We start from the raw sequence: 25,782 nt of genomic DNA, 5'->3' as shown, positions 1-25,782 counted from the left end.
GACCCTTTATGAGGGCACTACGGACCCTAAGTACCATCTTTATGCCTTCGACGATTTAATGAAATTGAGAGGGGTCAATAGTAGAGAAAGATGTCACTGTTTCGTTGTTACGCTAAAAGAAGTTGCATACAAGTGGTACAAGAGGCTAAGGTTGGGAACCATCAGGTCATGGCAACAATTTTTTGACGAATTTCTCCAGTAGCACCATGTAGTGCGCGATTACACCATGCCAGAAACCAACCTCGCTAACGTAAATCAAGGTGAAGGCGAAAGCCTAAAAAGCTATATCCATAGGTTCAACATGGAATCGGCTAAGGTAAAGCCTGAGTCGAGGGGAACTTAAGATGGAAATCAAGGCCGGAGTGCGCCTAAGCAGCAAGGTATGGGATAATATGCTCAAAAGAGAGGTTGTTGGCGTAGATGACTTCTATGAAAGAGCATAAAAGTACATCTAGGTCGAGGATGGTCATGAGAACCTTAAGGCGGGAAAAATTGAGCCCCTATCCAAACCCTTTGCCCATGAGGGCTTGAATAGTGCAAAGAAGAAGAGAGTGTACGAAGGGATAAGAGACGACTAACAGAGAAAACACAAATGTAGATGTGAACCCAGGCAAGCGCCATACACCTTCTATACAGACTTGACAAAAACCAGGGAACACATCTTCCTCAAGAACGAAAATCAGGTCTTCTTCAAGAGGCCCCCGGCGATGAAGAGAGACTAATCCAAAAAGGACCCCAACAAGTGTTACCAATACCATAAGGATATAGGACACACCATGGCGGAGTGTACACATTTGAAAGTTGAAATTGGGGAGCTAATACGCAGAGGGAACTTGGGCAGGTATGTCAGAAGGGAGAAGTCGAGAACAGAGGTTATGCTAGCCTCACCAAGAGCTCAAGAACAAGCTTCAGAGGTGCAGGGGGAAGGAAAATCGATCTTCGGGGGTCCAGGATTCGAAGGAGAGTTGAGAAAGGGAAGAGATAGGTATGCCAACACTACACCAAATACCCATTTCCTTAACACACGAATATAATACTAATAAAAAAGTGTTATGCTAGAGTAATATATTGGGCCACTTTATCAAAAAGGCGGTAATAATTCCACCATCCCGCCACACTTAGCTTTTTTTTTTTTTTTTCATTTGTGAGACCCGAGAGACCCAATTCATTCCCTTCAATTATTTCTCCCTTTTCCTCATCATTCTCTCTCCTCTCTCTCAGATCTCTTTCTCCCACCAGACTTGTCGAAGCTTCGACCACGCGGGCCCAAGCTCTCACATGACACCAGAGGCGAACGACGACACCAGAGGCCAGCTCTTCTTCTCCTCTTCCCTGTGTGCAGCCAAGCCTTCTTCTTCCCTGCGTGAGACCAGCTAGCTCTAGCCGGTTCAACAACGATGGTTTCGTTCTAAGAACATTGGAAGGGTTCGATTACGAATCTATTTTGGGGCAGTGCTGCGAAATGCCTGTTGGGTACGTCCAGATTCCGGTGGGGATCGCGGGTCCGTTGTTGCTCGATGGGTTCGAGTATTCGGTGCCGATGGAGACTACAGAGGGTTGTTTGATTGCGAGTACAAACAGAGGTTGCAAGGCTATCCATTTGTCTGGTGGGGCTACCAGCGTGTTGTTGAGGGACGACATGACTAGAGCACCGGTTGTGAGGTTTAATTCCGCCAAGAGAGCTTCCGAGTTGAAGTTCTTCTTGGAGGACCCTGAAAATTTTGAGACACTTTCCATCATCTTTAACAGGTTAGTCTATGCTTCATAAATATCATATGTATATATGTAAAGTTTTATCTATTGTTTGTGGTTTTGGTGATTGAAATTTTAACACAGAGATCGATATCATGTTTTTTTTTTCTCTTTCTCTAATTTAATATAAATTTGAGTAATAAAGCATGAAGCTGAATATGAGGATCCGAAAGTATTAAAAGTAAATAAATAAAGAAAGAAAGAATAGAAAAATCACGTAAAGGCTGAATCTTTAGTCAATATACAGCCGTGAAGTTTCTTTCAAATGTCATGTAAGTCTTTTGGTCGACCAAACTACTAGATTGTGGGATTCTTTTGCCAATTTAAATGACCGAAACCATATGAAAGTACTTGGTCAATGTATTTGGAGGACTTTGTCTTTGTTGCAAACCATGTGTTCGACAAAATGCCTTGAAGAGTGTTGAAAGCTTGTTAAAATGCCTTAAAGTGTTAAATTAGAATGTTGGATTCTTGCATTATGTGTTTGATAAATTAGCATACTTGTTATTCTTTCTTTTTTCCAAGTTTACTGTAGTTATTATTTTCTTATTTTTTCTGTATAATCTTTGTAATTTCAGAAAATTGAGAAGGAGAATCTTGCACAAGAACTTATGACTAATCTATGGCTTACAATTAACTTGTGTATTTTCATTGTTATTATTTAATTCTGTCAGCATGTTCCATATAAAAGAAAAATTAGGACAATCATCATTTGTTCACTGAGAAAGTATATCATGCCATTTCACAATTGGATGGTTCAAATATAGGCAATAAACTTTGGTAGTTGCTGAATGGAGAAAGAAAGTAAAATGTTTTTTCTACTTGTTTTCGAAGTTGAGAGAACATTTAGTCTATTCTGTCTAGACTTCTGGAGGAACTATTTCTAGTGCTTATAGATGTTTCGGAATCAAACCTTGAACATTTGACATTCTCCTTTTCTAGAATTTAAATGGAATATGTTAGTGAAAATTATTCTTTTGACTCTAATAAAAGGTCAATTTTCTTTCGTTTGTTGTATTACTAACTTTTTTGTTTGCTATTCTGAGAAGTCGTTATGCTTTTGTTTTGAAACAGTGGTTATGCATGGCTTGAGGTCCTTACAGGTGAGTGTTCGTCACTTGAGTGATTATTGTTTTGGTTAACCACAAAATGAGTGATTATTGTTTTGGTTTTTTTTTATTAATTTGCTTAGGAAACAAACAGAGGTATTGTTTGTGGTTTAAGGCCTTGTTTGTTTGTTGAGAAACTGGGGGAGAATTCTTCACTTGTTCAAAGATTCTGCAACCAAAGCAACATGATTTGATTCTTTTGCTATTCTTATGTTGTTATATATACATGTTCTTACAAATAATTTTTTAATATATATATACACTGATAGATTCAATAATATGTGTATATACAAAGGTTGGAGCACCGCCCGAGGTGATTGCTAGACTGGAAGAAGCTTGCTCATCAGCAGCCGCAATGGGCCACATGAGCACCGGCTGCCTCGGCGAAGATCCGGCTTTGGATCAGTTCATGGAGGCATACTGCGAGATGTTGACCAAGTACGAGCAAGAGCTCTCAAAACCCTTTAAGGAAGCCATGTTTTTTCTTCAAAGGGTCGAGTGACAATTCAAAGCTCCGTCGCTTTCTTTGGATTCTGGTGATCATATATATAACTTCCCATCTCTTTGATTTGGTTAATTATTAGCATTTTGTTTTTGGTAGATTTCCAACTTTTGACTGACTTTGATACATTTACTTGGTTCATATAAAATAATATTTTTGAATGGTTAGCCAGTAGCCATTTAGGTATGTCTGTTTCCAAGAACCACATATATATATTTATAGGTTTAATTTAATAATATATGTGGAAAAGATTGTTCTGTGAAGCTTGTGCTTGACTGCCTTGTTCCTTTTTTTTTTTTTCTATTTCTAGTCTCTCTCCTTGGGGTCAGGAAGCCCATGGTAAGATTTGTGATGCTCATAACATTGGTTTCACAATCTATGATGTTGTTGTTGTCCTCATTGTTACTTTATCTTGGTTCTGGGACCATACAGATTGGATGCCAATTGATTCAGTTATTGACAGAAACAACTTATATACAACCTCCAGTTGATCAATTAGGTGATACTCCACCGGATATACGCCCTGCATTTGTTCGCAGCCTTAAAACTATCACTAAAGAAGCACAGTAAGAAAATTTTCATTTCTGGTGAACTTAATCTCATTCCCATTGTGTTTATTATGTAACGTATGCATTTCTTTTCTTTGATTAGGAAGACCAGTTGGAGATATGGTGTAATTGAATGTGACCCACTTGTTCGAAGAGGCCTGGAAAAAACTGTAAGTATAATTGAAATTATGGGGGGTGTCAAATTATCCTCCTTATAATTTTTCTTTCTTTTTTGTAGATTTAATGTGCTATTGTGATTGTTTATATAACTTCAAACTTAAGTATGATTCATAGGGAGTAGTAGGCTAATCACAAAACTTTTATTGGTGTTCCTACAGGCCAGGCACATGGTCATCCCTTATATGCCGATGCTAGTCCCCCCTAATAATTGGCCAGGGTATGGAATTTAAGCGTCTTTGAATATTTAGATTCAATAATTTCCAATTGGTTTATTTTTTCAAAATATTTTATTTTATATATATTTATAGTTTTTTGGAGTTCAGGTTACTGTTCGTATAGAAAATAGTAATATCACATTTTTCTTTGAAACTAAATAACCTTTGTATTAAAACAAATGTTACCTTATATGGCAGGTATGACAAAGGAGCCTATTTGTTCTTGTCATCATATGTATGCGGACACATGGAGCAAAACAACAACGTGAAGCAGTTAAAAGGACTTCTAGGAAGCAACTGGAACCTGTTTTAGAGGTCTGAATGCCTTGTTGGAGTTTGTTACGTTAGTTCCTTGGTGAATATGCTTCAATGCTTTGCCTTAGTTTCTTCACAAACAGGCCTTCACAAATTGATCTTTCTTTATATGTTCGCTACTCCATGTGGCCTCTTGTTTGGCATTTTATTGTTATAGACTAATGCTGATATTGTTCTCTGTATTAGGCCCTGGATACACTTGGAAATACCAAATGGAGGGTGAACAAAAGGGTGCTTAGTGTGATAGAGGATCCTTTCAGTGTTTGACAACATGTATTAGTCTTGCAGAAGCATTGAGAAGCCCCTCTTCGAAGACAACTCTTTCACATATGCCTGTCCACCAGGTATTTTTCTCATTCCTTATAGTTTGCATTTTATGGTTAATCTACAACAGAATAGGCTTACTACAACACTAGAATATAATACTATTAAAAAAGTATTATGTTATGTGGGAATGAAATTATGGGTGGGACACTATAATTTTGGGAGTTGGTACTTTTTTTTTTTCTATTTTTCCCTCTTTACGCTACTGATAAGCTTTACTTTTTTTTCTTTACCCAACTTTATGTCTCTCTAAAAATTTCCAATCTCTCTCTGAAGCCCTAGAAATCTTGTATGCCTTCGTTCTCTCACCACTACCCCTTAACAAAAATAGATTCTCCATTTCTAGTACTGGTAAACATAGATTCCAGGAAGGGTGATGAGATGACGATAAAGGGACCAAACCCAAACAAATATCTTGTTTCATGAGATTATTTGTGTACTGCCCAGTTTGTCTATATATCACACCTTAATACCAGTTCAGCCACGTAGACCCTTTTCTTCTCCTCTCCTTCCCTAAGCCTTGCACCGATCCCCTCCCAGGGAAGACCTTTGCTTGCCTTATATCTATTGTCCTTTGCTTCTTTGAAAAAGTTCAGGGTTATTAGATTTTGGAATGTTTGTTTGTATTGAGGTTCAAGGTAGTGTAAGGTAACTGTGGGCTATGTTACTCTTGAACTAATGGTCAATGCCCCACAAGTGTATGACAAAATGATCCAAAGAAACTGTATATACATTATGAGCTTGGACAGATAGAATATGTTGTATGAGCCCTTTGGTTTAATGAAGTATTCAAGATAGTTTTAGAGGGTGAGCTATATATTTCTAGTATAATAATATAAGTCTTGAGACAGAGAAAAGGTAGAGGAGATAGAAAAGATGCATAGTCTCAGTGAACAATATACGTTTTAAAATAGTAGTTAACAATGTTGCTTTGTTTAATTTTTATTTCGTAGAAAAAAATTAAAGCTCCCATGATCAAGGATATGATTCAAATCCTTTTGTCTCTTAGTCTAATTGCTCTGTTTTTATGGTAATCAATTAGTTCCTAAAATACACATTATCTAAAACATACCTCTGTTATTTGGAATAGAGTAAAGGAGATTCATTATTTTGAGCTTTTCTTTTCAAGTCTACTTGATTTAGTAATGGGTGAACATGATTTAGCTCTGAGCCTTCTATTGCTAATCCCACAGTTTTCTTCTCATCTTCAAGTTCCGTTAATATTAAAAAAAAAACTCCTACATTTGGTCTTGCAATTCTGTTGAGATTTAGGAATTTTCCTTGTCTTTAACAAGTCCTGGTTGATTTGGTTAGGTGCACAGACAAAAGCAGTATGGGTGTTCTTTTCCTAGAGCTCTTTTTTTTTTTCTTTTTTCTTTTTTGAGAGAGAGAGATGAAGACAGATTTGAAAATGAAGAAGGAAAAAAATGAGAGCAGTGAAAATTTTGTGGGATTTCAGATAATTTTTAAACAAAATAAACATAAATGCCCAAAGCTTTTTTAATCCAAAGTGTTTTTTTTTTTAATCCAAAAGCATGTTTGTGAGTATGCTAAAAAAAGTGGTATTTTCTGGTTCAGTGGATTGGGACAATAATAACGTCAATGATTACAATGCTTAGTCTATTCTGGTAGCAGTTGTTTCTCTGTCATTTCCTGTGTTTTTTAGTTTATGAATTGTAGTTTGTGTTGTTGGTTTCTAGTGCAGGTGTTCTAGTAATTTGCAAGTTGTCTGTAGCTATTTAATTTGCATATAATATATATTTTTTGTTGATTCAATTATTCTCTGTAGTTAATTTTTATAAAGTCTCACCACATTAATTAAAAAGTTGATTAATTATGTACTCAATTATTACAATTGTCCTGCTGCTCTAATTATGTACTCAATTGTTTGAGCATCAAGTAATTAAATTTTGACATCATCTTTGATTTGCATCCATATGAATGCAAATAATCTCCATATTGTTTTCTTGTGTAAAATTATTCCTCCCAGTCTCATTTATTGGACCAAGTGTGTGGAGCTATTTATTGATTCCTAGTCCAATTCATTAAGAATAAGTAAACAAACGAATTGAAACAATGATGGTGTTAAAGGTATTTTCTCAGTTTTTCTTTCATGGCCATCATATTGATCTATTTATTGATTACTTTTTTCAGGTTGGAGAGAAAGACAGTTAAGAGGAAAAGAGTTTTTGCTCGAACATATTGTTCACCTTCTTGCCAATGAGCAATCACAACTTCGTGTTCTTGAAGAAGCTGAACCCGTAAGTTTAATCTCTTTAATGTTCATTAATGTTTGATATATTTTGCTATGCGAGTATGTCCTTGTATTGTCTTTAGATTGCCATTAATCATTATGTGGTGCACCTAAATATTTTATACTAAGTTGTCTTATTCTGAAATTCTGAAGTGAGATTTGTGAAATGTATTTGAGATTATGTTGATTTGGTTTCACAACTAGCTATGTAGAGTTTTTCTTTTTCCTTTTAAAGCTGTTGCTTAGTTTATTATTTGCATAAACTTGTGAGGATGAGTTCTATGTAGAGGTAGAATTACGTATTTTATGGAAATTTTATGTAATGTTCATGTAATTTGTTGGTAATAGTGTAAACTATTAAACACTTGACATAAGGTAGAGTAGATTATATATATATATTTAAAGTGACTAGTAGATTATATATATTTAATGTTCATGATCATGATTATACGTTTAATAGGCCCTCTCTTATGCATTTCAGAAATAGTGACTTTTGGCAGTCTAAACTGTTGCTTTGAATATCAAACTTCTTCTGATGTGGCCCCCAGGTTAGAAAGAACAAGTATTTTTAGTCATGATATATTATTTCTTCACTTTAATACAGTGCATTTGTCACAAATTGAAGCAGGGCAGGAGCAAAAACAATACATTGCAAGAGTTATTGGGGCATTTCCCGAGCATGAGGTATGTAAAGCTGTGTAATCTATGCATGAACACATATATCTGTGTAAATATTGTCTTGTTTGTAACTGGCTGCAAGGCAGGGCTGGTTTACCTTTGCTTGTCAATTTGTTGGTTATCTTGAAGACTTAATTTTAAAATTACCAAAGTTGAGAACTCATTGTTATTAACTTTTTATTGTTGTTGTATTACCACAATCTAAACCTCCTTATCGAGGGGTTTCCTTTTGAAAAACAAAAGTAAATGCATTGAGCTTCAAATTCACGATTCATAAGTCAGAAAAGTTATTTTTTACAACACATATTTATATCTAAGTGCATGCTTATTTTGAATTCTGATATCATCATTTAATTAATTTGTTTTTTTCCTTCTCAGAAAGTTGTAGATGCCAATATAAATTATAATGCCCGGGAAGGAAAGAGCACAGCAGAGGATAGGTTGATGCTACATTTTCTATAGCTTTCATATGATAATAGTCCGTTATTAGTTTGTTTTGATGTCTGCTGAGAGGTATTCCAGTGTCCCTCATTTTCTGCATTTGAGGCCATTGTCCTTGGGCATGTGCCTGAGAATAGTAGGATATCTTTTGTAAATCCTACCTCTTTGTTATGCAGGTGCTCAACTCCTCTAGTGGCACTGCAGTAAAAGGGAAGGTTGCTTGTACCAACTTCACTAGAATTAGTACCAATGGAATTCATAGCATTGTCTCATGCCATCCAATCACTGGAAGAACTCATCAAGTAAGTTCACCAAGTTAAGAAAATGCCATGAACACGTTTTATTCACTGACCATACTACAAAACCCGTGTTGCATAATAAATTTGGTGGTTAATTATTTGATGTGCGCGCTTTCTTTAATTTATTTTCTAGGGCTCACATGCGTAATACTCTAGTGAACTAAATATTTCAATGTTAAAAGTTAAGCTTGCACTGATAATTTGGACATAAATTCTTGAGGTAGTGATCCTACTATGCATATTTTTCCGTTGTTTTAGCTTGAAAAAGCTAAGTAAATAAAAGTTTAATGACTTTATGTTACTCACTCATTCTATTTCTTTTATGTAGAAACGTGTTCATATGTGTTCCTCTATATATGAAGGTTTATATAATTAAAGTCGTGTGTATTGAAGTTGTTAACATTATATATATACATTTTTTGGAGTAAAGCATTTGATGTAAGTTTTTAAAGTATTTATTGGACTTTATTAGAGTGTTCTACTATATGAGTTCAACATAGCCATTAGTTTTGTTTTAACTGTCATTAGTGATACATCTTTTGCTGTTGGTTAATACATGTGACAGTGAGAATCCATTTCTTACTGCTTTGGCTTCTCTTTTGTGATTTCTTGCTATATATAATGAAACTTATAGGGTAACTCTTGATGGTATATTCTGTTGCGCTATGTGTTTTATTTCTGCTGTAATTGTTGTAGTAGTTATAACATATATATCATAGGAAAAGTAGTGTTCTAAAGGGTGTATACACTCCCACTACAATAGGGGCTGGGCATTTTCTCAGTCCATTCCCTCTCTCAGTCACTCAGGTATGGAGATTGCTTTTTTATTTTATATTTTAATTTCTTTTCTGTTTTTTTCTTTCTTTCTTTTGTTTTGGTGAGTTTTGTGCAATAACTATTTCAGGTTATATAATGAGCGGTTAGGTATGAGATATGGGCGAAATCCATACTGGAGCTTTCCGTGGACTTCTCATATTACAGGTTTTAATTTTCAGTTTGTTAATTATATATGTATATTTATTTATGCTTACCATTCATTATTTGAAAATTATTCTCAAGTGATGATGATGTGTTTACTTGTTCCGTCATTGTGCGAGATTGACCACAAAGATGTACCATTTGTTACTTTAATGGATGTTCTTACCTATCGAGAGGTATCATATTTTATTATTTTATTTGGTAGCTCTTAAGTTTTCTGGTCCCACTATCTGATTCTATGTGCACATTCTAGAATTTCCTATATAAAATATCAAGTAATAAACCATAGATCAATTTTTTTGAACATTTTAATTGAATGTGACATTGGAATTAAACCTCCTTACTGATGCAGAACCAAGAAAGAAAAAAGAATGAGCAATAGAAGATGATAATTTAGGGAGAGAAATAGACATGGACAGAAATGACAAAGAACTAGAGAGAGATAACAGTTTTATTGAGAGACAATCTTATTTTTTTTATTCTATCCTTTTACAAATAATTCACATGGCCAAGAGCCTATTTTATAGATAAACAAAATAACAAGCTCTGACTTAATTAGGAAACTATTCTAGGAAATGAAAACTTTATAATTTTTTTGCGAAGAGAAACCATGGCTACTGCATCTGGTTCGTTTCAATTCCCTTTCTCATCTTAATTTAAAATTTCTATTCTCACAGTTCAATTTTTCAATATAAAGTTTCCTTTTTTGTAATTGTTATTACTTTTTATAAAGAAAATGCAGAATAGAGGTTGTATGTATAATGTGTTAAATCAACTTCCTTCGTGTTGATGCAGGGGGATTCCCGAGACATTTTGCATCTTAGAAAAGGCCTCCTGAAAGTAGTTTTGGGTCATCTTGAGTGGCAGGTCTGTTTCTTGTTTTGTTATGCCCGGGATGGTTTTGAAGGGGTTGAGACACACACACAATAATTTTTTTTATACATAACTAGAGAAATATATGACAAGCAGTCCTTTCCAAAAGAAAATAAAAATGCTATTATAAGTCTTTTAAATCCAGCAATGTAAAGATTAGATGAAACACTGTGAGTTCCATTAATAAAGAAATTGTAGTTTGGAGTTTTGATTGTTTAATGGTAGTTTATGCTGGTCATTCTGATTTACATATTGGTAAATGTAGAGGATGAGCTGGAAAAACTTCTTTGCTTATCTGGGTCCTAGATTTCTTGTTTCTATTGCATATAGTCTAGTAAAGCATGCCATCCTGTATGCACCAATTTTTTCTGGCTGCATACTTGATATTTCTTTCTGTATGTAATGAATTAGATGCTACTATGAATGACATTGATCGAAGGTATTTGTATGAGGTCCGAGTTTATTTTTTCATAGTCTTAAGAGATAAAAAAATATTGAATTTTTTAAATTAATGGCATATTTGTGAAGACTTGACATGTGTTCATGTTTTGAGGTTTTCTATCAATTTTTTGCATTTTTAGTTACTGTTTGGATAGCCTCATTTAAAAAACTTATCAAATTACAAAATGTTTGAATTTTTAATTTGTACAATTTAAAAGTTCCTATTGTTAGAATATGCCAAAGTAATGGAGGAATGGACATAGATTTCATCTTTCATTAAATATTTCGTACTTGTATTGATGGTGTACTCATTGCTTGCTGTGTAGGAATGGGCATCTGAGCATTGTTCAGCACCTTTTCGAGCTCCTGAGTTGTGGGATTGTCCAAGTAATGCAGATATTGATGAGAGAACTGATATTTGGTCATTAGGATGCACTTTATATGCGATAATGTGATAATGTTTTTTACCATGTGATTTAAGATTTATTGGTTTAAGTTTTCGGGTCTTTGTCTCCTGAGAGCTATAATATAATTTGATGACAGTGTTGAATGTTTTGAACTAATTTGTGGATTGTTAATACAATGTTGAATGCTTTTTACTTTTTTTTATTTGAAAATCAAGTTCATTTGATGATGCTAGTATATATTAGAAAGCTAATTTTTATTATATAAATAAAAAATAAAAATATAATAGAATAAATTAGTGTTATATAAATGAATATATAATGAGAATTTAAACTTATCTAAATATTCAAATAATACGAAAAATGTGTTATAATATCTATTACAATAACACTTTTTATAAGTAAAGAATTTTGTTATGCAAACTTCATTATATAACACAAAAAATGTGTTATACTAAAATGTAGTATAATACAAAAAAAAAGTGTTATACTAAAGTGTAGTATAACACAAATTTATAATAAGTATTGAAATGTGTTATATAATCGACTTTAAATAACATAATTAAACACTTATCTATATATTAAAATAACACAGAAAGTGTGTTATCGTTGACAGTACAATAACACATCTGTATAACACTGATAAAGTGTTATGTAAAGTACCCTGACCTACGATAACATAGTCTGTCTTAAGACATCAGAAAGTGTTATCGTATGTTTTGATAACACATTTTCGGTGTAATTAAAAGCATTTTTTTCTTGTAGTGCAGAGAAGCTAGGCGAAGCCCACCCATGCACCATCAGCTTTGAGCAACAACCCCGAAAGAATTTTAAAGGGGAAATGATTGGATAATATTCACGGAGAAAGATGCATGTGGGTGCATTTCCCCCACAGAGACCCCCTGGTGTTGCCCGTCCAACTGGCCAATATGAGAGTGCACCGGGTCCTCATGGACAATGGTAGTTTTGTAGATATCATATATCGCCTCGCATTAGAGAAGATGGGCTAGGGCATTAGGAACTTGAAACCCTACCACACCTCCTCATATGGATTCCATGGGGGAGCAACCCAGACAAATCACTGTCATGTCAAACTTTGTTATAGTAGAATGCGCTTCAGCTTTCAATGCGATATTAAGGAGACCCTCCTTGAGAGAATCGAAAGCAATGACCTCGATCTATCACATGTTTGTTAAATTTCCAACTCTTGGGGGAATAGCAAGCATGAAGGATGAACAAAAGGAAGCAAGGGAGGGTTATAATACATCTCTTCGCACGACTGCCCAGCCACGGGAACCTATGGTGATGGTGATACATGGAGGAAAAATTCGACAGGAATTAGACCCCCGAGGAGCTCAGGGCCGAACTTGTGGAGGAGTTAAAAGAGATTGTTGTGATGGAAGAACCATTAAGGAAGTTGAAGGTTGTAAGGAACCTTCGAGAGGACATAAAGGATAGGCTAGTGAAGTTTTTAAAAGATAACATCGACGTATTCACCTGGAGTCATGAAGACATGATAGGGATAGATTCCTCCATCATGTATCACCACCTAAACTTCGACCCCAAGGCAAGGCCTGTGAGACAGAAAAGTCGAGCACTTGATCTAGAGAGATACACAACCCTGAAAGAGGAAGTCGATAAATTGAAAATGAATGGATTCATTTGCAAGGCATTCTACCCGATATCGGTATCGAACCCCGTGCTAGTCCCAAAGCCAAATGGGAAGCGGAGAACTTGAGGAAGTCATTTCTTGATTCTTTCTTTTCAAACAGCGTCATTTCTGGTCTCTTCTGTTGAATTTTATTTATTAACCCTGGTAATATCATTTCCCTATAACATTGGAAATCGATCCTGGGAGTGTCTCTTTCTAATAAATAAAATTAAATACGTAAATCATTATTTTTTTATATTTAAATATAAATATGAAAAAATAAAGACATAAGGAAAGAAGTGCACAAGCTCAGATTTTCTCTAAACTCAAAAACCAGACTTGGAAGAATATTTAGACCAACCCCGCAAATTCTCTAGCTTTGCTTCTCATTTCTCCCCTTAGTTTTCCGAGAAAATCATCACTACCAAACACCATTGTCCACTGTAGATATAAAAATATGTGATATAAAGTTTTGCCATTTCACCACACTTGTAGTTGTTTGCTTCCTGTGAAAACCTTATAAAAAACATAATATTTCCTTGTCTTTCATTCCCATCTTCTGTTACTTAGCTCTTTAGTGGAAACCCAACCTTGAAAATGACATTCTCGCTCATTTGAGTTCAATACGTCACCTGGGTTTTTTGTTTTTTACTCTCCCTTATAGGCTTATTTTTTTCTCTTTCTTTCTGGGAGCATTTTTATGGGTTAGGAACCGTGGTGGAGGTTTGATTTTCTACAATGGCAGACCCAGCTAAGGTACGATTGGTTTGGTGCACGAAGTATGATAATCTTCTTCCAGAGCTAGCTAATTATTCTATCTATTACTGTGGTGGTTGTGGAACTGTTCTTCGAGGTAATATTTTGGTTCTATTTTCCTTTTTACAGTCTTTACATTGATGACAAAGAAATTCGGTATCTGAGAAAGAGTGTTTTTTTGTTGTGGGTATCATATGATTCATCTCTTACCATGTTCTATTTCCTGGCCAAAAAGTTTTATTTGTTTAACGAACTGGGAGTATTGCAATTGAGCTCAAATTTTGTTACAATGGTTTTGATTCTTGTTGTGTTATTGTGTTGATTATTTGTTTGATTTGGAAAATACATACTGGGAGGCCTCGACTCTGAATATGAAGCTGTGGTCATCAACCTTACCTTATGTGACTCTATCACATTGTCTGAAGCTTAGTTTCTTCTTTAGAATCAAGAAATGCGTTTAGAGAAACTTCACTCCGTTTTTGGCATTGATCTGAAAAATCTGTCAGCTAACTACGCCTCAACCACCAAGAAGCAGTCCTCTAGTAACAACTCCTCTGTTCCTCTAGCCAATTGCGGTCGTGGTCCGAGTCATCGAGGAAGTATGTGGTCGCCTAGGTCATACGACACTCAAATGCTATCATCGGTTTGATCTCAGCTATCAAGGTGAAGAGAACTCTAGTGCCTACAACTTCATTATTTATACTTCTCCTCAAGCACTCACTGCCACTCTAACTACCGCTGCTGATCCCCAATGGTACATGGATAGTGGTGCTTTCAGCCATGTCATTACTGATGAGTCTCATCTCACCAAGAAACATGACTACAAAGGCAAGGAGAAGCTTGTAGTAGGTGATGGCTCTAGATTATCTATTCATACTATTGGTTCTACTTTTATTTTTGCCAATAAGTCTCTTCATCTTCATAATATCTTGTTTGTTCCTGAGAATAAAAAGAACCTTATTAGCATTTCCAAACTCATTCTTGATAATGATGTTACTATTGAGTTCACTTCTAAGAATTTTTTTGTGAAGGATAATGTCACCAAACAGGTCATTCTTCAAGGAAAAATTCAAGAAGTTCTATATCAGTTGAGTCTCCCTACTCCAGCCTCAAGCTCACATGCTCTCTCGGCTTCCTCTTCAAGTATTCAGCATTATAATTCTTTTCTTACTTGTTCTAATTCAGTAAATAATACTACTCGTCAATGTAATCAGTCCATTGTTTGTATTTCCCCATGTACTTTGTCCTCTCATATTGCTGCCTTATGGCACAATAGACTTGGACATTCCTCTACCATTTTATTGAATAAAGTTCTGACTAATGCAAAGATTTCTTTTTCAAAGTCAAATTTTTCATTTTGTGATGCCTGTCAATATGGTAAAAACCATCAAATGCATTTTTCTACTACCTCTGTTAAAACCTTTACAAATGGTTCACTCTGATTTGTGGGGACCTTCCCCTCATTTATCTCCTGAAGGATATCGAATCTATATCCTTTTTGTTGATGATTTTACTCATTTTAGTTTGATTTTTCCTTTAAGGGATAAATTTGAAGCTTACCATATTTTCAGTGTGTTCAAAACATTAGTTGAAAAACAATTTGATTTAACTTTAAAAGGTTTGCAAGATGATTAGGGAAATGAGTATAGAAATTTTTTTCCTTTGCTTCAAAAATTGGGTGTTGTGTTTAAACATCCTTGCCCTCATACTCATGAACAACAAGGTCAAGTTGAAAGGAAACATAAGCATGTGACAGAGGTTGGTCTTACTCTTCTTTCTCAAGTCAAATTGCCACTCATTTTTTTGTGGGAAGCCTTTGTTTCAGCAGTGTACCTAATTAATCGGTTACCTAATGCAACTTTGCATTTTAAATCTCCATTTGAGTTTCTCTACAAGTACAAACCAAATTACAATTTTCTCAAAGTTTTTGGTTGCACTTTGTTGACGTCGTTTTTCGTCAACAGATAAAAGAAGAGGGCACGTAAACAATTAAAGACAATGGCTAAAAGAAACAAACGAATCAGACACACGGTTTTTACGTGGTTCAGCAGTTAAATCTGCCTAGTCCACGAGTCTCTGTTATTAAACTCAAGATTATCTCTGAAAATTCTTTAAACATGAATTCTTCAGAGTTTTCTCTCAAGGATCAGAATTTCGGCCCTTTACAATGGTGCATGACTTCTCTATTTATAGAGAAGGATGCAGAATACTATCCCACATATTTTGGGTAGTTACTCTTTTGTGAATAAAAATAAATGGCTTTAAATGCCAACAATCAGATATAAAAGGAAACGTTCCCCAAAGATCAGGAAACGCATAACTGACTAAATAATATCCCATGATTCTTGGGGATTTACATCAATAAATGAGGATTACATCCCATATCTACAATACTTGTAGATATTCAAAGTGATCATAGCGTATCTCCAAGGCTTCAGCATCTAAGATTTCACGTCATTGTGCGAGCCACTGACATCTCCCGAGCTAACATTGCTTTCGAGATAGCATATCGAGCTCGAGATCCCTGCTCCGAAGTTGTTCCTGAAGATGAGGGGCTCTCAGAGCTATCCTTCGAGATCGAGATCATTTCGAGGTCACCATATTCGAGGTCTGTATCATACTTTGCAGGCTCCGATTTACAATCGTAGAGCATACCCTAACCCTCACGAGACCATTTAATGCGAACTCAGCTTTCGAGGTCATATTTGCTATGGCTCGAAATCTGGGTATAACATTTTGCCCCCTCAAAAGTATTTGTTCGAATCCTAAGAGAAGGAAACTTTTGAACTACTCTTTTCGGGAACCATACCGTCACACTCTTAAAAACGGACACGTGCCAGATGGGTATTGCTCACTTTAGGTACTTGAGTACCTTGGGAACACGCCCACGATCGTTCGTCTGAGAACTTTTCGGCGTCATCTCATCACCGATTCCCCTCCATTCGATCTGTTGAGGATTTTAACCAACGCTCCTGATCGATTTCAGTTTCCCCACCTATATATATAAGATCTCCTCTTCGTCTTCTTCTTTACGTTTGTTCATTGTAAACCAGAAAGAAAAGAAAAAACAAGAAAGCCAGAAACTTTCTTAAGAAGCTTCCATCCTGTGCATGTTTTCTCGACCCAAAAGACAAAGGAACCCTGGTCTGTTCGAGTCAGTGAGTTCTTTCTTGCAACCTCTTCTCCACTCGACGATTTCGCTGCACTCACCATCACTGTGTAAGTACGCCATTTTCGTTGTTCTTTTTATACTGTGCTTGCTGTGTACGTTAGTATGTGTTCTTAGCATAATGCGATAGGAGGTTTTGAACCGATAGGTTTTTAGGCTTTCTGGACTTCCACTCTGGATGTTCGTCTTTGGTTTATACCCAGTTTCGACGTTTGAATGTGGTTCCCATTTTCTGGGTTTTGAAGTTCTTAGGCGGCGTTTCTTGTTCATTAAGCTTTTGGGTAAAAACATGGGTTTTGACAAATACACGAAAACCAAAAACGATTTTCCTGGCTAACCACCACTCTCCTTTCCCTTGAATTTCGGGATTTTCAAAAAGAAATCATCCACGCTCCTTTTTCTTTCCTGTGGAAGCCACGCTCTGACTCTTTAGCAAGGGTCTAAATACTTGATTTCTTGTCCTTAGATATCCGAGCTCATCCTATCGAGTTCGTGATCTTTGCATGCATGGCCCTCACCATTTTTTTCTTTCTCGTTAGATGTCACAGAATCTGGAAAGACGGTGGGGGTCATTACGAGCAATCCCTTACGAGCCCAAATCTCCGAGCCCGGAATCGGTCTTTGTCCGGAACCAGCGTCGGATTAAAGAGTACGAGATCGCACGCGAGCAAGAAGACATTCGAGCCCACTATCGCCGCCAGATTAACGAGGTCATCGAAAAGAAGAGAAGGGTCCTTCGGGAAGCCATCTATCTGGAGCCTAACCCCGGACCTAGGCCAGTTCCCCTCGACCCCGCGTTAAAAGTCACGGTAGCATACCACCCGGGGGAACTTCAGTTTTCCTTAATGGCGGAGCCTTCGTCTTCGCAGCCTAGGAGGGAGATGTTTGAAGCCGAATTCTACCAGAGCTCGGTTACCACCTCCGACCAGATAACTGACATCCTGGCCATTCATGGCCTTAGCTCGCTAGACACGCTGAAGTGTCGAGCTCCGACAAGGCATGAACGGAGCTGTTTCGCTCCTGGGGGCCGCGATTCCAGTGTGAAATACGCGGCCTGGAGCCAGGAACACCTAAAGGCAGGAGCTTTGCTGCCCCTGAAGTCCTTTTTCAGAGACTTCACCGATTTCGTTGGGTTGGCTCCATTCCAACTCAACACCAACTCATATAGGGTGCTGTCTGCCCTGAGGTCCTTATTCCACGAACTGGGGTGGATAGGACCTTCACCCCAAGAGATTTTATATCTCTTTTGTTTGAAGAGTAATCCCTCCCGAGCTCGGGGAGGAGATGGTTTCTACTATCTTTCGAGCTACCCCAAAGAGACAAAAATCTTTGAAGACCTTCCGAACCATCCCCCTGACTTCAAGAGGGCTTTTTTCTGGACAGACGGTTTGTTCCCGTCTCGACATCGTTCGTTTAGGCGAATTCGTAAGTATTCTCGTTACTTTCTATTTTTGAGCTCGAATCTTTAGCCCTTGAATCCATGTTTAGCTGAAGTGTATCTCGCCTTTCAGCTAACTTTCAGCGTCCCACCCCTGACGAGACAATGAAGGAGCACAGAGAGAGCCTGCTCCGACTCCCTTATGGCAGGAGGTCTCTCTCATTTCTGCTACATGAGGACAAGCTACGAGCTTGTGGGTTGTTGGGACAGGGCCAGTCAACCTCTGACTGGTCCAGTAACAAATATGAACGCTGGGAGGAAGTGCCTCTGCCCACAGGCATCCTTCCTCCGAGGAGGGAAAGGAAAACATCTCTCCCAATTCACTCGAGAAGTCCGCGGTCGGGGAACGAGGCCAATGATGAAGCCTCGAGCTCGGACTCCGATGGAGGTAAAACCCTTCCTACTTCGCGAATGTGGTCCCCCACTTTATTAAAACACAGGCCCAATAGACTAGTCTCGTGCCCACAGGATAGATACCACTTCTACATATGGAGTTGGGTAGATGACTGTGTCCATAGGTTTGATAGTGGGCTCGGGAAATACGACACTATGTATACCACGGACGAGATGTGGAATGGGATAGCTGTGCAGTATGGGACCAATGATTATAGGGACCTTTCGAGGTTATCACCAACTTATAGGGAAGGCCCTCCCCCTGCCTCTTCTGAAGACGGGGGAATTTCATGGTCCCCAAGCTCAAGCTCGGGGGAAAGTTCCAGTTAGGTTTTTTCTTCCACCACTCTATATATAGTGTTGAGGTAACTTGTATTTCTTTTACTGACTCACTGTGATGACTTGTGCAGGCGATATGGACTCCGACCTCGACGCCCTTATCGACAATGCGAGTGCCAAGAGGAGCAAACGCCCCAGGGCAGGGAGACTGAAAACCAGCCAGCCTGGGAAAAGCTCCAAGAGATCTAAGAAAACAACTCCTCCTCCCCCGCCGGCTTCGAGCTCTGCTGCTGCGTCGACTGGCCAGACTAACGCCCCCACGACGATACCACCCTCGCAGGCCGTCGTCTCTGTGGTGGCGCCGGCCTCGCAGACTGGTATCACTGCCGTGGTCGAATCCCAACCTCCTGTGGCGGGTCAAATGCCTTCTACCCAGCTCGCCAAAAGACCTTCTGCTTCCCGAGCTCAGAAGCTAACCATTTCCACCCATATGGATTCGTATGTGGTGGATAATGCTGCCGGTCCTCACGGATCTACGCTGATCTCGGATGTAATGTCCCGGATCGGCCAGAGCTACGGCAATTTCGAGGCTCCTCAGTGGCAGTGTCTAACTGGCACTCAGGACCGCACTGTCCTGTTCGAGAAGAGTATCGAGCACACTGCCGCGGTAAGTATCCTATATTCTCTTTGCTTACATTCATACTGTCTCGAGGCTAATGATGGTTTCTTCCTTTTTTCAGGCTCTTGCTTTCACTGCCCAGCTCAATTACGAGCTGAACAACGAGGTCCATTCGAGCAGGACCCTCGCCCAAGAGGAGAGGGACCTCCACCTTAGAGCGAATGATGACCTGAAGGCGGCAAACATTAAGCTCAAGGCAGTGGTTAAGGAGCGTGAGGAAATGGCCAAGGAGCTTGGGAAGCTGAAAAATGAACTCGAGGAGCAAAAGAGAGATAACATCCAGCTTCGGGAGACCAATAAGAAGCTCGAGGAAGACAAGGCCGTCACCCTCGACCTCATGGAGGATATCAAAACCTGCCTTACTGCCGAGTTCAAAGAAAAGAAGGAAACGGCGGTCGATTCAGCCATGTACCGGATGTGGGCCTATAACGAAGAACTGGACACCAGTTTTTTGGGTCCCCTCGAGGCGTCCTTCCTTGAACGATGGAATGCTCGGCTCGAGAAGGAAGAGGCTGAGCAGCTCGAGAAGGATAAAGCTGCTCCGAGTACCGTTTCGGAGGGAGCTCAGGGGGATAGTCTTGCTATTCGTCCTGAGGGGTCCGGTGCCACTGATGCTGAGAAGGCCAAGGAGACTCCTCTTCTTTGAATCTGACCTCGGGGAGATCAGTTTTCGGGGCTGCGTCCCATTATTTCTGTAATTATTTTAACTTATGCCCACGGGGCTGATACAATTCCCTTTACTATTCTTTTATATGCTTACATTTCTTGGCTCGAAATATTTTGCATATTTTTATAATTGATGGACCGGTTATGTTTATTTATGCATACAAACATAGTTTGGATTTAGGCTCGAAATTCGATGCATTCATGCATAGTTTATTCGAATTATCCGTTTCCAACCTCGTTATTTATCAAGGTCGGACATTACTTTAACCATGAACTGAAAAGTACTTATATGGCATGTAATATGAATGATTTGGTTAATCTTTTAGTCACTTTTCCTCATCTTTAGTATCTTAGCTCCGAGGTTATGAGTTCGAAACTATTTTAAGATGTTCCAGCCTCGATCTCGACATATTTCGTGATGGGTTTTGGCTCCCATTTATCATCGATCGATAATTTGGCTGGTTTGTTCCAAACCTGTTATGCTTGCACATCTGGTTAACTCCAAACGTTTTTGGTTTTTGGTAGTTCGGTAATGTCCGAACTATCTAAGCCCGCGTACTTGGTTATTTCCAAATACTTAATGTTTTTGATAACTCGGTTAAGTCCGAACTATCTAAGCTCGCTCGGTTAAGTCCGAACTATCTAAGCTCGCGTATTTGGTTATATCCAAATACTTTTTTGTTTTTGGTAACTCGGTTGAGTCCGAACTATCTAAGCTCGCTCGGTTAAGTCCGCACTATCTAAGCTCGCTCGGTTAAGTCCGAACTATCTAAGCCCGTGTACTTGGTTATTTCCAAATACTTAATGTTTTTGATAACTCGGTTAAGTCCGAACTATCTAAGCTTGCTCGGTTAAGTCCAAACTATCTAAGCTCGCGTATTTGGTTATATCCAAATACTTTTTGTTTGATAATTCGGTTGTGTCCGAACTACCTAAGATCGCGTACTTGGTTATATCCAAATACTTTATATATTTTTTATTTTTTAAGCTGGAGGTATGTATACCAATGATGCCCCCTTAATATCCTATGAGTGTGACCATAGGTTATTAAATTAAGAGAGATTGCAAAAATAAAAATAAATTACATGTGAAACAAAGTAGACATTTTATTTGATGAAATTCAAAAACAAACTAACATGGATAGAAAATCATGGTTACAGGCAACACTTTTCCTATACTATTGATAATAAGGTCTAAGGTGTTCGCCATTCCATGCTCGTGGTATGAGGCTCCCATCTAATCTCGCAAGTTTGTATACGCCAGGGCAGATGACTGATTCTATTTGGTATGGTCCTTCCCAGTTTGGCCCGAGTACTCCTGCTGCTGGATCTCGGGTTGCTAAGAATACGCGTCTCAATACCAGATCTCCTACTCCGAACTTTTGACTTCGAACCCTTTTATTGAAATATCTTGTGGTTCGTTGCTGGTAAGCAGCATTTCTCAGCTGAGCCTCCTCCCTTTTTTCTTCGATCAAGTCTAGGGTTTCTTCGAGCTGAGTATGATTGGAACTTTGGTCATAAATCTGAGTTCGAATCGTTGGAATTTCGACCTCAATGGGCAACATTGCCTCGCAGCCGTATGCTAGAGAAAATGGGGTATGTCCAGTTGATGTCCGAGCTGTAGTTCTATATCCCCAAAGGACTTGGGGTAATTCCTCAGGCCATCGTCCCTTTGCTTCTTCCAACTTTTTCTTCAAGGAACTCTTGAGAGTTTTATTAACGGCTTCGACCTGACCGTTCGCCTGAGGGTGAGCCACTAACGAAAAGCTCTTTATTATACCGTTCTTGTTACAAAAGTTGGTAAATAAATCGCAGTCAAACTGGGTTCCGTTGTCAGACACAATCTTTCTTGGCACTCCATATCGGCATACGATGTTCTTTACCACGAAATCTAGGATCTTCTTCGAAGTTATGGTCGCCAATGGTTCAGCCTCCGTCCATTTTGTGAAGTAATCAACCGCGACCACAGCATATTTTACTCCTCCTTTGCCAGTTGGGAGTGAGCCTATGAGGTCGATGCCCCATACCGCAAAAGGCCATGGGGATGTCAACATGGTTAGTTCGGAAGGTGGAGCTCGGGGTATCGTGGCGAATCTCTGGCACTTGTCGCACTTTTTCACGAACTCGAAAGAATCCGTTTTAATGGTTGGCCAGAAATATCCTTGGCGTATAATCTTCTTGGATAGGCTATGCCCCCCGGTATGATCTCCGCAGAACCCTTCATGAATTTCTTCAATAATCTTCTTTGCCTCGGAGGGAGTCACACACCTGAGCAATGGCATGGAATACCCTCTTCTGTATAGCCTTCCGTCCAGGGTGGTGTAACGGGGAAGTTGATACATTAGTTTCCGAGCCTGATTTCGATCTTTCGGAAGAATTCCATTTTCGAGGTACTCAACTATCGGGCTCATCCAGGTCGGCTCTGTCTCGATCATACTCACATCTTCCTCGTCAGGCTTAGTTATGCTGGGCATTGACAGGTGCTCTACGGGTACAACATTCAGCTCCTCATTTTCAGTGGAAGTGGCGAGCCGAGCTAAGGCATCTGCATTTGAGTTTTGTTCTCGGGGAACCTGTTCGATCGCATAAAACTCGAAAAACTCCAATGCGGATTTTGCCTTCTCCAGATAAGCTGCCATTTTTGTGCCACGAGCCTGGTATTCTCCCAAGATTTGATTAACTACGAGCTGGGAGTCGCTGTAGCAATGTATAGCTTTGGCCTTGAGTTCCTTTGCTATTCGTAGTCCCGCCAGTAAAGCCTCGTACTCAGCTTCATTATTAGATGCTTTAAAGCCGAACCTTAATGCAGAGTGAAATTTTCTCTCTGCAGGAGTGATCAAAATAACTCCTGCCCCCGCTCCATTTTCATTTGACGACCCGTCGACGTAAAGTTTCCACAGCTCGTGGGCCGTGGTTGTTACCTCGTCATCAGCGATGCCGGTGCACTCCACTATGAAATCCGCCAATGCTTGTGCCTTGATGGTCGTCCTCGGATGGTAGGTGACCTCGAATTGTCCGAGTTCAACAGCCCACTTTAGGAGTCGACCAGACGCCTCTAGTTTAGACAAGACTTGCCTTAGTGGTTGATCTGTTAATACATGGATAGGATGTGCCTGAAAGTAAGGGCGGAGCTTTCGAGATGAGTGGATCAGACTGAGGACGAGCTTCTCCATCAGTGGATACCTTGACTCTGCCCCCAGTAATCTTTTACTGATATAGTAGACGGGTTTCTGTATTCTCTCTTCCTCTCGGACGAGCACCGCGCTTATCGCGTGTTCGGTAGTTGAGAGGTACAGGAACAGTACTTCTCCCGTCTCAGGCTTTGATAGGATGGGCGGTTCGGCTAGGTGCTTTTTGAGCTCCTGAAAGGCTAGCTCGCACTCATCTGTCCATTCGAACTTCTTACTTCCTTTCAATAAGTTGAAGAATGGGAGACCGCGGTCTGTTGACTTCGAGATGAACCTGCTCAGAGCTGCCATCCTGCCAGTCAGGCTTTGAACATCTTTATGCTTCCGAGGTGAAGGCATATCGATGAGGGCCTTTATCTTGTCGGGATTAGCCTCGATCCCACGAGAATTGACAATGAAACCCAGAAATTTTCCTGAAGACACCCCAAAAGTGCACTTCTGAGGATTCAACTTCATGTTGTACTTTCTGAGCACGCCAAAGCACTCTTCGAGGTCATCAACATGGTTCTTGTTAAGTTGAGACTTTACAAGCATGTCGTCAACATAAACTTCCATGTTGTTCCCTATTTGTTCTGAGAACATCATGTTTACGAGCCGCTGGTACGTGGCTCTGGCATTCTTGAGTCCGAATGGCATGACATTGTAGCAGTAGAGCCCTTTGTCTGTAATGAAGCTCGTATGCTCTTGGTCAGGGGCATGCATGGGAATCTGGTTATATCCAGAATAGGCATCCATGAACGACATCAAACCATGCCCTGCCGTGGCATCTACGAGCTGATCAATTCTCGGCAGGGGAAAACAGTCTTTCGGGCGGGCCTTGTTGAGGTCCGAGTAGTCAATGCACGTCCTCCATGTCCCATTGGGTTTTGGGACCAACACTGGATTGGCCACCCAATCAGGGTAAAAAGCGTCCCTTATAAAATTATTTGCTTTCAGCCTGTCCACCTCCTCCTTTAGTGCTTTCTTTCTGTCTTCATCCAGCTGCCTTCGCTTTTGCTGCTTCGGGGGAAAGCTTTTGTCTATATTCAATGCGTGGCTCGCTACATTAGGGCTTATTCCCACCATGTCAGAGTGTGACCACGCGAAGACATCCTGGTTTTTCTTCAGAAAGCAAATTAATTGCTATTTTGATTCGTCTTGGAGGTGTTTCCCGACCTTCACCTTCTTTGAGGGATCAGATTCATCGAGCTGGACCTCTTCGAGCTCTTCCAAAGGTTGGAGGTCGACCTTCTCCTCAATCCTTGGATCGATCTCCTCATCAATTTCTAAAATTGTCCCATCTTTATTCTGTATGACAACGAGTGCTTGCGCGCTTGTTTGTTTCTTTCCCCTTAAGGAAATGCTGTAGCACTCCCTTCCTGCCAATTGATCTCCTTTCAATGTTCCGACCCCGCTTGGAGTTGGGAACTTAAGGGCTAGATGCCTTACAGATGAAACTGCCCCCAGCCCGACCAGGGCGGGTCTCCCGAGCAGTACATTGTAGGCAGATGGTAACTCTACCACCACGAACTCCATCATCTTGGTTACCGAGACTGGATAGTCTCCCAAGGTCACAGGGAGTTCAATGGACCCCATACAGGCGGTTCCTTCTCCAGAAAAGCCGTACAAAGTGGTTGCACAAGCCTTCAGGTCGCGAAGGGAGAGTCCCATTTTCTCTAGTGTCGCTTTATAAAGAATGTTAACTGAGCTCCCATTGTCTATGAGAACTCGGCGCACTCTTTTGTTGGCAAGCTGTAGGGTGATGACGAGTGGATCATGATGAGGGAACTGGACATGGGAGGCATCCTCCTCGGTGAAGGTTATAGGCTGAGTCTCAACCCTTTGGCTTTTTGGTGCCCTTAGTTCGGGTTCGTATGGAGACCCGTCCCCTGTCTTCAGCTCATTCACATATCGTTTTTGAGCATTTCTGCCCCCTCCTGCGAGATGAGGACCTCCCGAGATGGTTATTACGTCCTCTCCATCTATCGGCGGAGGCCTGTCCTCATCCCGAGATCGGGAGTTATTATTCTGTGCTGCCGGAAGCGCGGCTACTCTCTGGCTAGCAGTAGCCTGTCCAGTATTCTGGTTTTTGACGTACTGCCGGAAATAACCTCTCGAGATCAACCCTTCGATCTCGTCCTTCAGCTGTCGGCACTCATCAGTTGTATGGCCGGTGTCCCTATGAAATCGACAGTATTTGCTGGAATCCCTATTAGACTTTTGATTCCTCATAGGGTCCGGACGCCTGAAGGGGACCTGGTTTTCATTAGCC

The 25,782-nt window shown here is 39.6% G+C and overlaps 1 protein-coding gene across 2 annotated transcripts; it reads left to right on the top strand.

Moving 5' to 3' along the window:
- The first annotated feature begins 1,151 nt into the window (after positions 1-1,151).
- Positions 1,152-11,513, top strand: LOC133781651 (3-hydroxy-3-methylglutaryl-coenzyme A reductase 2-like). 2 transcript variants are annotated; one of them, XR_009870183.1, is made up of 13 exons: positions 1,706-1,749; positions 3,157-3,929; positions 4,015-4,081; positions 4,250-4,308; positions 4,505-4,621; positions 4,808-4,965; positions 7,100-7,206; positions 7,681-7,747; positions 7,828-7,883; positions 8,256-8,390; positions 8,495-9,771; positions 10,391-10,462; positions 11,236-11,513. XR_009870183.1 is itself a non-coding variant. In XM_062220707.1 (3 exons), exons 1-3 carry the CDS (start codon positions 1,463-1,465, stop codon positions 3,183-3,185), a joined length of 345 nt encoding a protein of 114 aa, XP_062076691.1. In that variant the 5' UTR covers positions 1,152-1,462; the 3' UTR covers positions 3,186-3,988. The 2 variants fall into 2 exon arrangements, 1 of the variants encoding a protein (XP_062076691.1); XM_062220707.1 differs by lacking the exons at positions 4,015-4,081; positions 4,250-4,308; positions 4,505-4,621; ... (6 more) ...; positions 10,391-10,462; positions 11,236-11,513 and adding an exon at positions 2,827-2,855 and having other exon boundaries at positions 1,152-1,749; positions 3,157-3,988.
- Positions 11,514-25,782: the final 14,269 nt, after the last annotated feature.

Source organism: Humulus lupulus, chromosome 6 (assembly GCF_963169125.1).
Source record: "Humulus lupulus chromosome 6, drHumLupu1.1, whole genome shotgun sequence".
NCBI classification, from domain to species: Eukaryota; Viridiplantae; Streptophyta; class Magnoliopsida; order Rosales; family Cannabaceae; genus Humulus; species Humulus lupulus.
This window is presented reverse-complemented; position numbering and strand designations above follow the sequence as displayed.

Bases quoted from the DNA above. Each gene is read 5' to 3' on its own strand.
- LOC133781651 (XM_062220707.1), top strand. From the start codon at position 1,463: ATGCCTGTTGGGTACGTCCAGATTCCGGTGGGGATCGCGGGTCCGTTG. The intron at 1,750-2,826 runs GTTAGTCTATGC...GTTTTGAAACAG, and splicing joins CTTTCCATCATCTTTAACAG to TGGTTATGCATGGCTTGAGG. The intron at 2,856-3,156 runs GTGAGTGTTCGT...GTATATACAAAG, and splicing joins ATGGCTTGAGGTCCTTACAG to GTTGGAGCACCGCCCGAGGT.